The sequence below is a fragment of the Dermochelys coriacea genome, chromosome 2, assembly GCF_009764565.3.
Source record: "Dermochelys coriacea isolate rDerCor1 chromosome 2, rDerCor1.pri.v4, whole genome shotgun sequence".
Lineage (NCBI taxonomy): Eukaryota > Metazoa > Chordata > Testudines > Dermochelyidae > Dermochelys > Dermochelys coriacea.
The window spans coordinates 137,075,723-137,093,474 of record NC_050069.1 but is presented as its reverse complement, the minus strand read 5'-3'; the positions used below and the strand labels follow the sequence as shown (position 1 = coordinate 137,093,474).

Below are 17,752 nucleotides of genomic sequence, written 5' to 3'. Positions count from 1 at the left end.
AAAAGAGTACAAAGGCTACTGCTCCTTACAAGTGATTCAAAATTAGCTGAAGAACAAAAACCCAGGAAATTATTCTTACATCTAGGGAATCAAATTCCCTATTAACTGCATTAAATAAAAAGTGAGATTGTACAAGCACGAAGTTAGCCATTTCAAGGTTAACTCCCTTAGAGATTCCATTGGTTATAACTTAGATAAAGGCTTTTCCTGAAAAAAGTTTTATGTAAAAGTTATCTAAGGGCCAGATGGTGACACTCTTGTTCACGTTAAGCAGCACCTTATACCACAAATAGTCTCATTAAAGTCTGTAGGAATATTTGCAGAATGAGGCACTATTCAAGATGATTGAAGATGGCATAATTTGGCCCTCTATATTAATTTTTTAGGACCCACTTCAGTCTAAAACTTGTGTCTTTCATATTTGAGAAGCCCACATTTTTTTTGGCAGCATAACAAGAGAAACTATGACTAAGCAGGATAAAGGGAAACATGATGTTTCATGCTAATGGGTCCACCCTGTGATCTCTGGCTCTGTTTTTACGCCCCCCACAAAGATCCTTGCTTCCAAAGCTCTGAAGACTGGAATTCCTTTGCCTATTTTGTGGTAGGAAAAAGTCCCCATCTTTGTGACAGACTAAAAAAGCTCATTTAAACTTTAGTACCACCTTTATTTCCTTTCTATCTGTAATATCTTTATGGTATGGTTTGGTAGCAATCTTCTCTGGAAGGTCCAGATACGAGTAGGAAGAGGGCTAACCTTTCATAAGGACTCATCTGTACTGTGGAAACTTTTAGTTTGAGCTTGATAGTGATCATGTTTAAAAAGGAGAAAAAGCTAGCATTTGTATTAGAGAGGGCAATCATATCGGAAGATCACACTGAGGATTAAAAAAAGCTAGACATTTTGGAAGGCTAACCCTTCTGCCATCGCATATGATCAGTTTTCTTCCTGACTTCAGCATATCAACTAATTTGCTCCCTTTACAAAAGCAATCTTTTCCTTTTGCATTCTTCTTGTGTCTATCAACTGTTAGAAGGACTTGTATGTACTGGATGAGCTCTAATAAAGACAATATAGAAAATGTATACATTTTATTTATTTACTATAAAACAACCTAGCTCACTGTCCACAACACAGTCAAACACCACACAACAAAACACAGGAATGTTGACAGTATTATTGTCTGTGTGAACATGGGGACGTGGTTATGAATGTGGGTGTGTGGGAAGAATGATTTCTTATTATCTACTGCACAACTTGGAAAAACTTCTAAGTGGGGCGTTACTACTCTGCTTATAAACTATTTATCTGTTTACATTTTTGTTACAATGCAATTAGCATTAGTCTGTAACAGAAAAAATCACTGTCAGACATTTAATATGTAAGGCTTACTGAACAAAGCTTTTAAATGGCAATATTACATAGAAATGATATTTAAATAAAACCCAAGCCAAGCAATGCATTTCCTGTGTTATTAACAGCATAACAGATTCTAAAGATGAATATTTAAAAATGCTATTTATATCTCTGTGCATTTATGTTTAGGCTTCACTCTCCTTGGACAGTGAAACACTAATCAGTTCACTTTGGTCTATGGTCAGTTTCGCTCTCTCTCTCATGCTTAAGCACAATTCTGTTATTTTTGTGTTGCAAACTCTCCCCAAGATCTAAATCCAAACAAAACATTTTCACTGACATTATCCCTGACAGATATCACCAACATGTCAATATTAGTGATTGTTCTGCCTATATTACTTAAAAAGTCTCTTTTAAATTAGTTTCATCTTTTAGTCCTACAAGCAGTCTGCAACACATAAAATACTAGAACGTTGAGCCTGCAGTCTAACAATTATAAAAATAGGTCAAGTAAAGTAATTTAAAGAACACACATACTGAGAATCAAACTTCCACTGAATTAGTTTTGAAAACATAACATCGGTCCAGGAGTAGCCCTCTGAACAAAAGACGAGAATCCTCATTGATTTGCAGCAATACAATCAGAAAATAACTTGCTTTGAACACATTTCTGTGACAGCACATGGGCAAAATAAAATACCTGAATCTATCTCCACATTAGACATATGGGACAGAGTTAACAATTTAAAGTAATAGCAATATAGCTAGGCAACACACAATGCAAAAAAACCCCAACCAAAATAAAAAACCCCAACCATCCCTATTTAACAAAAGCATGAAGAAACTTTTATAATAAGGAGTATAAATTTTTATATGCATGTTTCCACACAGTAAAAGAGAATACATAAAGCCCTTTTGAGATTTGGGGAGAAAAATATAACCATGAACATTTTATATCATTTGCATTATGGTAACATTATATTTAGAGGAATTCTAGTTTCAGGTTTATGTTTGACCAATATAGTCAATAAATTGATTACACAGAAATCAGTTTTTAATTGTGACAGGACAGTTTTGAACTGAGAATAGTTCTGTTTATCAAGGGCCCAATTCTACAAAGATATACACATACTTAACCCCATACACTGTAAACAACCTCAGTGAAATCAAGGGTACATAACAAGTAACATATGTCGGAGCAATGATAGTCAATCAACATCTGGCTATTGAGTGGCTTCAGAAAGCACACACTATAGCACACATCATAATTACAGTTAAAAATCACTGAAGTGCTCTTGCCATTTTTTATTTTTAGTTTTTTTTTAAAGTGTGATTAAAAATTAGTATTGTTGATTTATAGGTGGGTTTAGATTTAAAATGAAAAGCGAAATATTCATCATATACTTCAGAACAGATATGCAAATAGATATGTTTTAGATATAAAAACTAAAAATGTCACAACTGAAATATTTTATCATAGAAATGTAGGGCCGGAAGGGACCTCAAAAGGTCATCAAGTCCAGCCCCCTTTGCTAAGGCAAGGCTAAGTAAACCTAAACCATCCCTGGCAGGTGTTGCCCAACCTGTTGCTAAAATCCTCCATTGATAGGGATTCCACAACTTCCCTTGGAAGCCTATTCCATAGCTTAACTCCCTTATAGTTAGAACATTTTTCCTAATGGCTAATGTAATACTCCCTTGGTGCAGATTAAGTCCATTACTTCTTGTCCTATCTTCAGCCAACATGGAGAACAATCAATCCCCGTCCTCTTTATACCAAGCCTTAACATATTTGAAGGCTATCGGATCCCCCCTCAGTCTTTTTTTTCTCAACATGAAACATGTCCAGCTTTTTAACCTTTCCTCATAGATCAGGTTTTCTAAGCATCTTATTTTTATTGCTCTCCTCTGGGATCTCTCCAATTTATTCACACCTTTTCAAAAGGGTGGTGCCCAAAACTGGGCATGATATTCTGAATCTGAGATCTCAGCAGCACTGAGTAGAAAAGGACAATTACCTTGCATATCTTACACACAGCACGTCCATTAATATACCCCAGAATGATACTAGGTTTTTTCATACCGGCATCACACTGTTGACTCACCTTCAATTTGTGAATCCCCAGACCCTTTTCAGCTTTACTAGCACTTAGTTATACCCATTCTGTATTTCTGCATTTGATTTTTCCTTTCTAAGTGAAGTACTTTGCATTTATTTTCATTGAATTGCATCTTGTTGATTTCTGACCAATTCTCTAATTGGTCAAGATCCTTTTGAATTCTAATCTTGTCTTCTGAAGTGCTTTGCAAACCCTCCCAGCTTCCTGTCATCCCCAAATTTCATAAGCATATTCTCTACTCTATCATCCAAGTCATTAATGAAAATATTGACTAGTACAGGATCTCTACAGAACTCCACTGGATACACCCTCCCAGTTTGACAGTGAACCATTGATAACTCTGAGTACAATTTTTCAACCAGCTGTGCACCCACTTTGTAGTAGTTTTATCTAGATCACATTTCCCTAGTGTGCTTAAGAGAACATCATGTGGGACTGTGCCAAATGCCTTACTAAAATCAAGGTGGGGGGGAAGTCACATGCTTAATTTTAAGCAGCTGAATACTCTCATCAGTGAGATTATTCACCTACTTACGTGCTTAGTGATCTGGGAGGTCTTGTGTCAACTCGCCTACACTGGGGGACACAGAACAACGGAATACAGCCCATGTCATTGCAAGCAAAGGATTGTTGCTCTGTCACCACAAAGGTTAAATGGCATTTCTCCCCTTTTGGGAAATGTTTACAGCCCATTTTAAATCCTAGAGACCAACCACCTCATAGCAGAAGAAGGGCCAGATCCAGTATTAAGGTCTTTGGCATCCCAGCAAACAGCCCTACATCACACAAGCAAGCTCCCTTCCCCAGGCCTCTGCTTTCCCAGCAGCAGCTGTATTTTTAATTCATGTATTCAATTCACTGCCTGCTTTTCCTTTCATGTCATGAACAATCTAGAGAGACACACAAGGGAATAAGAAAAGGACAAGAGAAAAACTTGAAACAAAATAAATGTCAAATATTGAAGTACTTACTGAAGAGAACTTATATTTTAAGTATACGGTACAGACAGATGTAGCATCATAGAACTGCAGGATTGGAAGGGACTTTGAGAGGTCTTCTAGTCCAGTCCCCCACACTCATGACAGGACTAAGTATTATCTAGACCATCCCTGACGAGTTTGTCTAACCTGCTCTTAAAAATCTCCAATGATGGAGATTCCACAGCCCCCCTAGGCAATTTATTCCAGTGCTTAATGAGCCTGACAGCTAGGAAGTTTTTCCTAATGTCCAACCTAAACTGCCCTTGCTGCAATTTAAGCCTATTGCTTCTTGCCCTATCCTCAGAGGTGACGGAGAATAATTCTCTCTCCTCCTTGTTACAATCTTTTATGTCCTTGAAAATCGTTACGTCTCTCCTCAGTCTTCTTTTCGCCAGACTAACAACCCCCATTTTTTCAATCTTCCCTCAAAGGTCATGTTTTCTAGACCTTTAAAAAATGTTGTTGCTCTTCTCTGGATTTTCTCCAAATCTTTCCTGAAATGTGGCACCCAGAACTGGACCCAATATTCCAGTTGAGGCATAATCAATGCAGAGTAGAGCAGAAGTAGTACTTCTCATGTCTTGCCTACAACACTCTTGCTACTGCTAATACATCCCAGAATGATTGCTTTTCTTTTTTTTTTTTTTTTTTTTTTGGCAACAGTGTTATACTGTTGACTCGTATTTAGCTTGTGTTCCACTATGACCAGATCCCTTTCCACAGTACTCCTTCCTAAGCAGTCATTTCCCATTTTGTATGTGTGCAACAGATTGTTCTTCCTTAAGTGGAGTACTCTGCATTTGTCCTTATTGAATTTCATCCTATTTACTTCAGACCATTTCGAATTTTAATCCTATCCTCCAAGACACTTGCAACCCCTCCCACCATGGTATCATCCACAAACTTTATAAGTGTACTCTTTATGCCAATATCTAAATCATTGATGACGATACTGATATTGAACAGAACTGGACCCAGAACTGATCCCTGCGGGACCTCACTTGATATGCTCTTCCAATTTGACTATTATCCACCGATAATTCTGGGAATGGTTTTCCAACCAGTTTTGCACCCACCTTATAGAAGCTCCATCTAGGTTGCATTTCCCTAGCTTGTTTAGGAGAAGGTCATGAGAGACAGGATAGAAAGCCTTGCTAAAGATATACCACATCGACCACTTCTCCCTATCCACAAGGCTTGTCAAAAAGCTATTGGGTTGGTTTGACATGATTTGTTCTCGACATATCCATGCTGACTGTTACTTACGACCTTATCTTCTAGGTCTTTGCAAATTGCTTTCTTAATTATTTGCTCTATTATTTTTCTGGGTACTGAAGTTAAGCTGACTGGTCTATAACTCCCCAGGTTGTCCTTATTCCCCTTTATATACATGGACAAATATTGTGCCATTTTCCAGTCCTCTGGAATCTCTCTGGTCTTCCATGACTTTTTGACGATAATTGCTAATGGTTCAGATATCTCCTCTGGCCGCTCCTTGAGTATTCTAGGATGTATTTCATCAGGCCCTGGTGACTTGAAGGCATCTAACTTGTCTAAAAAATATTTAACTTGTTCTTTCCCTATTTTAGCCTCTGATCTTACTTCATTTTCACTGACATTTACTATGTTAGATGTCCAATTGTTACCAATTTTTTTTGGTGAATACTGAAACAAAAAAGTCATTTAGCACTTCTTCCATTTCTACATTTTCTGTTACCATTTTCCCCCTTCATTGAGTAACAGGCCTACCCAGTCCTTGGTTGTCTTCTTGCTTCTAATGTATTTGTAGAATGTCTTCTTGCTACCCTTTATTTCTCTAGCTAGTTTAATCTTGTTTTGTGCCTTGGCCTTTCTAATTTTGTCCCTACATACTTATATTATTTGTTTATATTCATCCTCTGTAGTTTGATCTAGTTTCCACTTTTTGTCAGACTCTTTTTTGAGTTTCAGATCATTGAAGATCTCCCAGTAAAGCCAGGGTGGTCTCCTACCATACTTCCTATCTTTCCTATGCAGTGGGATAATTTGCTCTTGTGCCCTTAATAATGTCTCTCTGAAAAACTGCCAACTCTCGAACTGTTTTTCCCTTTAGAATGCCTGGTGTTGTGAAGGATGAAGGTTTTATTGGCATGAATTTGAGATAATCACATCATTCACCAGTGGCAAAGCTGTAAGCAAATAATATAAGTTGTTCCAAATGCATGCCAATAAAACTTATGTCACTCCACACCATATGTTCTGTATGCACCACATTATTAAAATTTGCTTTCTTTAAATTATTTTAGAGGAGTTTAAAAAATCATTATTGGAACTTTTTTATTCATCCAACTGTAAAGCCTCTGTTGCCATGAATGCAGCTGTACAGGATTCACGTGAGGGGAAAAAATTAAAACTATTACATTAAAAATACTTCCAAAAATGGCCTAAATAGCTTTTCTATACAAAAATTGGTCACTCCTTTCAATCCAAATTCTGTAATCAACTGGAAAGTTAAGAATCTCCCCTTCCCAAAGGTATCGCTGCACGACAGTGAAACATAAATTTATGATATTTTATGTTTAGAAAAACTGTTACTGGCCCAGGATTGAATCCCACCTATCTTGGAACTCAGGCCAGGGTAATCTGAGGAGGGAGAGGAGGAAATTCCACATTTGGGAGCAAAAGGAAGAAAACGCTTTTGTGGTAGGGTGATCTGCAACAAAATGGGGGTGATTTGAAGCTACTCATGAGTTTGGAATGTTAGAACAATTCCCAAGTGAAGGCTTAGTTAGCAGTGATGTGATCAGAAGCATGTGATAAATTGTACAGACAATTTTATCATATGAATACCACAGGCATATTATTAAATAGGCAAACGTAATTTCATTTGAAATTGCATGCGTGAAATCAAAACAAAGATGTGAATAATCGTACTGAAATACATTCCTTTGTTCTTTAGTGTTTTGTGTTTCTTTTTAAAAACTTTTTTAGCCAGTAAATCAGAAAATAACTACAAATATCTAAAGGAAAATCTTGCTCTTTCCTAAAGGACATGAGTAGGGGATAGACGTGCCACTTTAGCACTTTACATAATGCAGTCATGTACTTATAGGGCAAGGTAGCACAGACAGAGTTACTGCCAATGAGCTGCGAGAAACTGTTTTTTCTTTTGATCAAGGCCGCATGAGCTCCAGACTAGTGTATGCTTCATCTACTAGGTACAACGGCTAGTTGCCTGTGGGCAATGGACACACCTTCTACCTAACAGTCAGCATCCCTTTGGAGCTGTGGTGTGCAGGCCAACTCAACAGTTGGCTACTCAACCCCACGCAGTCTTCAGCCCTAGGCAGAGGTTGCGGACCAACAACTTCCACAGGGAGCAAGATATTACCTGTGTTTTCTTCCCCTCTCTCCACCACCAGCGCAACAGAGGTTAGGATCTAGCCCTTATCCAATGCCACAGTATTAAATAATGCAATACTGAAAAATTCTCAGTAAGGAAAACAGGAAAGAAGGAATGACTATATGGCAAAAATTGAGCATAACACTCAAATATGCAGTTCAGATCCTGTATTATTCATTTTTAGTTGGTCTTCTCATTCATCAGCAAAGTATTATAGGTACATACATTTTAAAAATGTGGAGATAAATCCTTCTTTAAATAACTTACCAATGGTATTTATCCTTTCACGTTCTAGTTGACAACTGCCAGGGATAGCTGTCCCTTTTCCTGTCATTTTCAGAGAACAAAGGGTCTTGGAATGTTGTTCTAACTATCCTAATTCTCTAAGGCAAGGGTTCTCAAACTGGGGGTCAGGACCACTCAAGGGGTCGTGAGATTATTGTGTGTGTGTGGGGGGGGTTTGTGAGCGGTCAGCCTCCACCCCAAACCCCGCTTTGCCTCCAGCATTTATAACGGTGTTAAATAAATAAAAAATGTTTTTAATTTATAAGGGGTGTTGCACTCAGAGGCTTGCTATGTGAAAGGGGTCACCAGTACAAAAGTTTGAGAATCACTGCTCTAAGGAGTCATTTCCCTTTACAATACAGAAGCCTCTCTTTCCAAACTACATTGGATGCAGGTCCAAAGATTCTGTGGTAAACACACTTCACCACCTTCCATTTCAAGCACACCCTAAGGCCATGTCTACACTACAAAAGTACTCTGATTTTACAGAAGACGATTTTTGGGAACAGATTATATAGTCGAGTGCATGCATCCACACTAAACACATTAATTCGGCAGTGTGTGTCCACAGTACCGTGGCAAGCGTCAACATTCCGAGCGGTGCACTGTGGGTAGCTATTCCACAGTTCCCGCAGTCCCCACTGCCCATTGGAATTCTGGGCTGAGCTCCCAATGCCTGAAGGGGCCAAAAATTTGTTGCGGGTGGTTATGGGTAAGTGTCATCAGTCAACCCTCCCTCCCTCTGTGAAAGCAAGAGCAGACAATCATTTTGCGCCCTTTTCCCTGGATTGCCCGAGCAGACGCCATAGCATGGCAAGCATGGAGCCCATTCAGCTCACCGCAGCAGTTATGACCATTGTAAACATCTTGCACATTACCGTGCATTTTATGCAGAACCAGCACCTGAAAAACCAGGCAAGAAGGCGACGGCAGCGTGGTGACAAGAGTGATGAGGACATGGACACAGATTTCTCTAAAACCGCGGTCCCTGGCAATTTGGAAATCATGGTGTTAATGGGGAAGGCTCATGCCGTGGAACACCGATTCTGGGCCTGGGAAACAAGCACAGACTGGTGGGACCGCATAGTGTTGCAGGTTTGGGATGATTCCCAGTGGCTCCAAAACTTTTACATGCATAAGGGCACTTTCATGGAACTTTGTGACTTGCTTTCCCCTGCCCTGAAGCGCAAGAATACCAAGATGAGAGCAGCCCTCACAGTTGAGAAGCGAGTGGCAATAGTCCTGTGGAAGCTTGCAACACCAGACAGCTAACAGTCAGTCGGTAATCAATTTGGAGTGCGCAAATCTACTGTGGGGGTTGCTGTGATGCAAGTAGCCAATGCATTCATTGAGCTGCTGCTATCAAAGGTAGTGACTCTGGGAAATGTGCAGGTCATAGTAGATAGCTTTGCTGCAATGGGATTCCCTAACTGTGGTGGGGCCATAGATGGAACGCACATCCCTATCTTGGGATCGGATCACCAGGGCAGCCAGTACATAAACCGCAAGGGGTACTTTTCAACGGTGCTGCAAGCACTGGTGGATCACAAGGGACGTTTCACCAACATCAACGTGGGATGGTCGGGAAAGGTTCACGACGCTCGCATCTTCAGGAACTCTGGTCTGTTTCAAAAGCTGCAGGAAGGGATTTACTTCCCAGACCAGAAAATAACTGTTGGGGATGTTGAAATGCCTATAGTTATCCTTGGGGACCCAGCCTACCCCTTAATGCCCTGGTTCATGAAGTTATACACAGGCATGCTGGACAGTAGTAAGGAGCTGTTCAACTATAGGCTGAGCAAGTGCAGAATGTTGGTAGAGTGTGCATTTGGACATTTAGAGGGCCGCTGACGCAGTTTACTGACTCGCTCAGACCTCAGTGAAATCAATATTCCCATTGTTATTGCTGCTTGCTGTATGCTCAACAATCTCTGAGAGAGTAAGGGGGAGACGTTTATGGCAGGGTGGGAGGTTGATGCAAATCGCCTGGCCACTGAATACGAGCAGCCAGATACAAGGGCGATTAGAAGAGCACAGCAGGAAGCGCTGCGTAACAGAGAAGCTTTGAAAACCAGTTTCATGACTGGCCAGGGTACTGTGCGACACTTCTGTTTGTTTCTCCTTGATGAAAATCCACCGCCTTGGTTGCCTCTAAATTCCCTGTAAGCCACCCGCCCTCCCCACTTTGATCACAGCTTGCTTGCAAAGGAAATAAAGTCACTATCATTTAAAAAACATGTATTCTTTATTAATTGATTATAAAAATAGGGAGATAACTCACAAGATAGTCCAAGTGGGGTGTGGGAGGAGGGAAGGAAAAGGCCACTTCAAAACTCGTTGAATGACAGCCTTCTGTTGCTTGGACTGTCCACTGGAGTGGATTGGTTGGGTGCCCAGAGCCTCCCCGCCCCCCCCCCCCGCCCCCAGCATTCTTGGGCGTCTAGGTGAGGAAGCTATGGAACTTGGGGAGGAGGGAGGGCAGCTAAAGAGTGGCTGCAGCGGCAGTCTGTGATCCTGCTGTCGTTCATGAACCTCAACCAGATGCCGGAGCATGTCCGTTTGATTCTGCAGTAGCCCCAGCATTGCATCATGCCTCCTCTGATCTTCCTGCTGCCAGCTCTCCTCACGTTCATTGGCCTCTTTCCTGTACTCTGCTATTGTGTACCTCCACACATTCTGCTGAGCTCTGAGAACATTTCATCGTGCATGTGTTTTTTTTCCACTGCCTTATCTGAGATAGCCTTTGGGACGGAGGAGGGAGGCTTGAAACATTTGTAGCTGCTGGAGGAAAAAAGGAGTGAAGTATTTAAAAAGATACATTTTACAGAACAATGGCTATACTCTTTCACGATGAACAATACTATTCACATTACATAGCACATGTGATTTTGGTACAGTGTCGCATTTTGAATCTTATATTAAGTGCCTGCGGCTTTGGGTGTTAGAGATCACACATGCAGTGCCGGGCGACAAAATTTGGCTTGCAGGCGGCCATGGTAAGCCATAGTCTTTCGGCTTCTTCAACCTTCATAACAGCAAAAAGAAAAAAAGTATTTCTGGCACCTTAGAGAGTAACAAATTTATTTGAGCATAAGTTTTCATGAGCTACAGCTCACTTCATCAGATGCATTCAGTGGAAAATACAGTGGGGAGATGATTTATATACACAGAGAACATGAAACAATGGGTGTTATCATACACACTGTAAGGAGAGTGATCACTTAAGATGAACTATTGCCAGCAGAAGCGGGGGCGGGGGGAGGAGGAAGAAAATCTTTTGTGGTGATAATCAAGGTGGGCCATTTCCAGCAGTTGACAAGAACGTCTGAGGAACAGTGGGGGGTCTCTACGTAAAAGAATAAATGGACACAAATCAGACGTCAAGAATTATAACATTCAAAAACCAGTCGGAGAACACTTCAATCTCTCTGGTCACTCGATCACAGACCTAAGAGTGGCTATTCTTCAAGAAAAAAAAACTTAAAAAAACAGACTCCAACTAGAGACTGCTGAATTGGAATTAATTTGCAAACTGGATTCAGTTAACTTAGGCTTGAATAGAGACTGGGAGTGGATGGGTCATTACACGAAGTAAAACTATTTCCCCATGTTATTTCCCCCCACCCCCCACTGTTCCTGGTATCAGAGAAGACCCCTGCTAGCCAAATGCGAACAGCTCAGCACCAATGCCCCCCCCACCCGCATTGCATGGCTAACTGCAGGGAGGATTTCTTTTCAGCCACAGGCAAACAGCCCAGTAGGAACGGCCACCTCTGAATGTCCCCTTAATTAAATTCCCCTATTTCAACCAGGTTACCAGGAACGATATTCTCCTGAGGATAACACAGGAGATAAAGAACGGATGTTGCTTGAATGTTGTTGTTGCAAACACCGGGACCATATGCTGCCAGGCTTCGTCATGCAATGATACCAGATTACTTGCTACTAGCATGGCATGGTAAAGTGTCCTCCCATGGAGGATGGAATAAGGTTGCTCTCCCCAGAAACCTTCTGTAAAGGCTTTTAGAGTACCTCCAGGAGAGCTTCATGGAGATGTCCCTGGAGGATTTCTGCTCCAGCTCCAGACACGTTAACAGACTTTTCCAGTAGCTGTACTGGCCACGAATGCATCCCAAGTCCTCAGGGCTACTTAGTCATTAAAAAACACTTGCTTTTATAACATGTATTATATTTAAAAAGGTACACTCACCAGAAGTCCCTTCTCTGGCTTCGCTGGGTTGAGAGGGTATTTCAGTCAAGGTGATAAAAAGATCCTGGCTGTCAGGGAGAGCAGTATGCTGTGTGCTCTCCTCAAGCTCATCCTCCTCCTCATCATCTTCCCCGGCCGCAAAATCCTCAGGCATGGCGGAGAGTACCCCATCATCAGCTCAGTGGTTTGAGCATTGGCCTGCTAAACTCAGGGTTGTGAGTTCAATCCTTGAGGGGGCCATTTAGGGATCTGGGGCAAAAATTGGGGATTGGTCCTGCTTTGAGCAGGGGGTTGGACTAGATGATCTCCTGAGGTCCCTTCCAACCCAGATATTCTATGATTCTATCAGAGTCCACGGACGGGGTGGCGGCCCCCCCTAGAATTGCACGCAGCTCACCGTAGAAGTGGCATGTCTGGAGCTATGTCCTGGTGCGTCCATTTGATTCTTTGGTTTTCTGGTACACTTGTCTGAACTCCTTAAGTTTCACGCGGCACTGTGTTGCATGCCTGCTGTAGCCTCTGTCCCGCATGGCCTCGGAGATTTTTTAAAATGTTTTGTCTTTTGGAACGTAGCTGATAGCACGGATTCCTCTCCACCTACAGTGATCAGATCCAGTACCTCCCTTTCGGTCCATGCTGGAGCTCTTTTTTGATTCTGGAACGGCATGATCACCTGTGCTGATGAGCTCTGCATGGTTACCTGTGCTGATGAGCTCGCCTGGCCAAACAGGAAATGAGATTCAAAAGTTCCCAGGGCTTTTCCTGTACACCTGGCCAGTGCATCTGAGTTCAGAGTGCTGTCCAGAGCGGTCACAATGGTGCACTGTGGGATAGCTCCTGGAGGCCAATACCTTCGAACTGCGTCCACACTAACCCTAATTTGAAACAGCAATGTCTATTTCAGTGCTAATCCCCTCATTGGGGAGAAGTACAGAAATCGGTTTTAAGAGCCCTTTATGTCGAAAAAAATGGCTTCGTTGCATGGACGGGTGCAGGGTTAATTTAACTGTGCTAAATCCAACAAACTCGTAGTGTAGACCAGGCCTAATGTAAGCACATAGCTGAATGTATATATTTAAAAAAACTACCAAAGCAAAACACTACACAGCATACAATTTTCCTCATGGGAAGAGGAGACCCACATTACATTGTCTAATACACCAGTGAAAGCACTGAGATACTACAATATGAACTGAGGCAGGTATAAATGCCTATTTAGAAAAGAATAAAAGCTGAATCTTATGTTTCAGTGTCCACATTATGGATTGCGAGCTTTCCAGTGCACAGCTAGAGTTGAGTAGAATTTTTAAATGATGTCATTAAGTCTGTGTCTTTCACCTCAAGGCCATTGTTCCAAATGCTGTCAGTAGTCAGGTAACTGAAAGTCATTACCATCTAACAGTTGTTTGGTGGCCTATGTAAAATAATAATGCCTTACATTTCTATAGCATTTTTATTCAGAAGGTTCCCAAATTACTTCATAGACTGTATATAAGATTAATTTCATCCACTAATGAAATACAGCTAATCTATCCAATGACACTGCACAAACATTTGTGTGTGTGCGATAAATACAGGAGGTTTAGACAGACAAAATTAGCCATCTGTGACAGTCCAATGCCTACTAAGAGGTTTAACAACCATCATTAATAGTTATCTATGGTAGTCATTTTAGAGATGCTACCAACTGACAGAGCACTGAATTGATCTACAGTAGAACCTCAGAATTATGAGCACCTCGGGAATGGAGGTTGTTTACAACTCTGAACAAAATGTTGTGGTTGTTCTTGAAAAAGTTTACAACTGAACATTGACTTAATACAGCTTTGAAACTTTACTATGCAGAAGAAAAAAAGCTACTTTTAACAATCTTAATTTAAATGAAACAAACACAGAAACAGTTCCCTAATCCTGTCCAAAAATTTTTTTTAAAACTTTCCTTTTGTTTTTTTAGTAGTTTACATTTAACACAGTACTGTACTGTTGAGGGTTTTTTCATCTCTGCTGCTGTCCGACTGCGTATTTGTGGTTCCAAATGAGATGTGTGGTTGAGCGGTCAGTCTGTAACTCTGGTGTTCGTAACTCCAAGGTTCTACTGTACTGTTTTAGTCTAGTGCTGGTCACTACCCACCAGGAGCACAATGGTGAGGGGAACCTTGTACTGACACATTTAAGAATGGAAGACATCGCTCTTCAGAGCTGTAAATCCAGTATCTTTCCCAAGAACTAACTTCAAATTAAACACATTCAAAGTGGCAGAAAACCCAGAAGAGGACAATACTTCTTAAAGAAGAAAATGGTAACATTCAAAAAGCAGGTTGCTTCTTAAAAATCTGATACTTGACTGAATAATATACTGTGATACAGTTCAAATAAAAAATGTTATGAATTTCACAAAGAATACTATTTAAAAAATCTATTTAAAATTGAGGCATCATGTGAACAGCCAGTAATACAGAACAACAAACTACACTGTGGTCAAAATAACGTAGTTCTTGTTTTGTGGACTATTTGGGAGAATTATTTGTAAAATTCAGAATTTTTAAATGGCACCTACCTGTCAGTGAGGCTCCTCCATAGCTGTGCATCTGAAATAAGCAAAGCATAAGATGAAAAATAGCACTGATATATACAGCAGAACCGTTTTTTTCCCTTCAATTTTTCAACAGTGCACCAAATTACAGAATAATTACTCTAAAAATCTCTGTAGTTCTATAATACAAGTCACATTTTCCCAGATTACTAGTAACAAGATCATGCACACTTTCCATTTTAAACAATGGGGTAACATGCTTCAGAAAAATCAACATGTTTTCTGTAAACTTGATATCTCAAAACAGTTTGAAATATTCATGAAAAATCATTGTACTTATTTAACCGGTCTGTCTTTAAACTACAATGATTAGATACCCAGTGTAATCTAACTTTGTCACATTTTTGGATTGCAAAATTAGATTACATTTGGATAACAATCACTTTCTGTATTTGTCATTATACTATGACAATTTTGCCATCTAGTGGTTGGCTAAAGTTATTATCCCACTAAGACCTAACAGATTTTCTCTTTTAGTTCAAGTGGTAATTTGTTGATTTCAGATCTAAAAAGGTTTTTGGCTCAAGCTAAAAGACAGATTCTTCAAGAGAGTACTCAATTAGTAGTTTTGGACTTTCCTGAACTCTTCCTATGAAGTCACTGGAGATATTTTATATTAGCTCAGGTAAAATACAACTACCCCATGATTTCACAGTTAGGAACATATAGCTTTATTGGCCTTATCTGACACTGCTGGATTGCCAAATAATAAAAATAGGAGTGCACTCTTGCACTTCCAATCAGATCAGTAATATCTGGTGCCAAAAATGATTAGCTGGTACTGATTACTAAAGGTCACATAAACCCTGTAACATAACAGAAAACAGAAAGTCCTCAGTAAACTGAAGAAGCAGCACAAATAGGAAATATACTTCCTTTCTCTTCTGCTGTTTTTTAGGGTATGTCTATACTGCAATGTAAGTCTAGGGATAGCAGAACTTGGTTTGGCAGATTCAAGATTATATCAACCTAGGGCTTGAGCAGCTACACTCATTTGTAACACCAAGTTAGAAACTGTTGAACCCTGGGTCCCAATCTGGGGCTCCGGTGCCTACATTGCATTATGTGGGCCTGAGTCCAACCATTCATATCCCAGACTTCTTAGCCCCCTCCCCCAACAAAATGTGGCGGCTCTAGTTCTTTGTTCACGGTGCAGTGTGGGAAAACATGACTGTTCACCAAGGCTGACTGTCCAGGAGGACAAAGGAAGTGGGCCTCTGGGATTGTGGAATACTTTTGGCGTACTCCCACAGCACAAGTCCAGTGGGGCTGAATCTACAAGGCTAAGCAATAGGGCTTGAACCTAGTTTCCCAGCTTAACTCAGACTCAGACCCTCCACTCCCATAGCTATGTCTACACAAAAAAGAAAAACCAGGGGCTAGCAGGGAAGAGGGTCCCAGAGCCTGGGCTCCAGCCCAAGCCTGGAAGTCTACATAGCAATGAAACAGCCCCGCAGCCCGAACCCAGAACAGCTGGTATGGGCCAGCTGTGGGTTTTTCTTTACTATGTAAATATACCCATAGAATCCTGGGACACTGGGTCCAAGCCCTGGGTTACAGTGATTTGTGTGTTGATGCAAGGGGTGTTTGGCTTGAGCCTCAGTTCGAACCTTGGGCTTACACTGTAGGGCAAACATACCTTTAGAGACTTTTTAGACATTTTGCAGGAAACAAGACTCATGAAAAATGGGCAACGACATAATGAGTACAACATTATTTTAAAGTGATTTTTCAGAGTAGAATTTCCTTTTAAAACTTCAGAGATTACTAGTCACTTGTCTCAGAAAAGTTACATATTTAATGCTTTTACTGTGACATATTACATACTCACAAAAATTAAACAAAAAATAGGGGCACCAATAGGATGAGAGACAGCATAGGCAAACATTTGTAAGTTAAAAGTAAATTACTGTACTGATGATTGCCTTACCTTTTATCTGAGACAATACCATATCCTTGATTGTCTGCATAATTACAACCCCAAGTATTATGAGAGAAGTCAGCTGATATACTCTCCAAGGGGTCAGTGCAAGGAACCTAGGATATATTAAAAAAAAAAAAATCACTCTAAATATTTTAACTTATAGTACAGACTTACTTTATATAGGACCATGATTGTACCCCAACCTGAATAACCAAGTACAAACAAAATACATGTATATTGACATTGCTTTAACAGTTCCATTGAATTTGCTCTTCTCCGTGTCACTTCCAAGAAGCAAACACTGAATAATAGTATAGTATGGCCATTATACCTCGGCTTAAAAAGCTGTATTTAAGCACCTGTTGAGCTTGATAGCAGAAACACTCTTAAAAAAAACCAAAACACACCCATGAATCAACATTTTAGCTATGAAGCGACAAGAAAAAACCCCTCAAATGCAAAATATGCCCAAAGTGTTCCATGAGCATTTCCACAGGCTCTAGGGGAAAAAAACCTTTGTAATTGAAATTGTCTACGCATTACATCTTTGGGAGTCTTTTTTTTTTTTTAAACTAACATGAACAAAGCGTAGGAAGGAAAACAGGACAGAATGGGCTTGTTTACCTGGTGTGGTAGTGCACTTCAGTGGGGTGTGAATTCTAATACAAACTTGCATGCTGCACACTAACTGGCCCTCACAGATCCTGCTGGTGCACATTAAAAGTTCCTTAGTGTGCCTTAACAGTACAGTAATGTAGTTAACGGGACTACATTAATGGGTACTGGAGAACTTTTAAGGTACACGAGCAGGGTCTACATAGGCCAGTTAGCATGTGACACACTCATGTGCATTAGAATTCATGTGCCACGGACGCACACTATCATACCACAGACAAGCCCT

General features: G+C 40.5%; 1 protein-coding gene across 2 annotated transcripts in view; it reads right to left on the bottom strand.

Annotated features, from left to right (window-relative positions):
• Positions 1-17,752, bottom strand: part of RETREG1 (reticulophagy regulator 1) — a 141,075-nt gene that overhangs the window by 98,052 nt on the left and 25,271 nt on the right. For both annotated transcript variants that reach the window (XM_038388618.2, XM_043508451.1), the window contains exons 2-3: positions 16,858-16,964; positions 14,892-14,922 (exon numbers count right to left, since the gene is read on the bottom strand). In XM_038388618.2, coding sequence (XP_038244546.1) covers positions 14,892-14,922; positions 16,858-16,964 — 138 coding nt within the window. The remainder of the gene's footprint in view (positions 1-14,891; positions 14,923-16,857; positions 16,965-17,752) is intronic.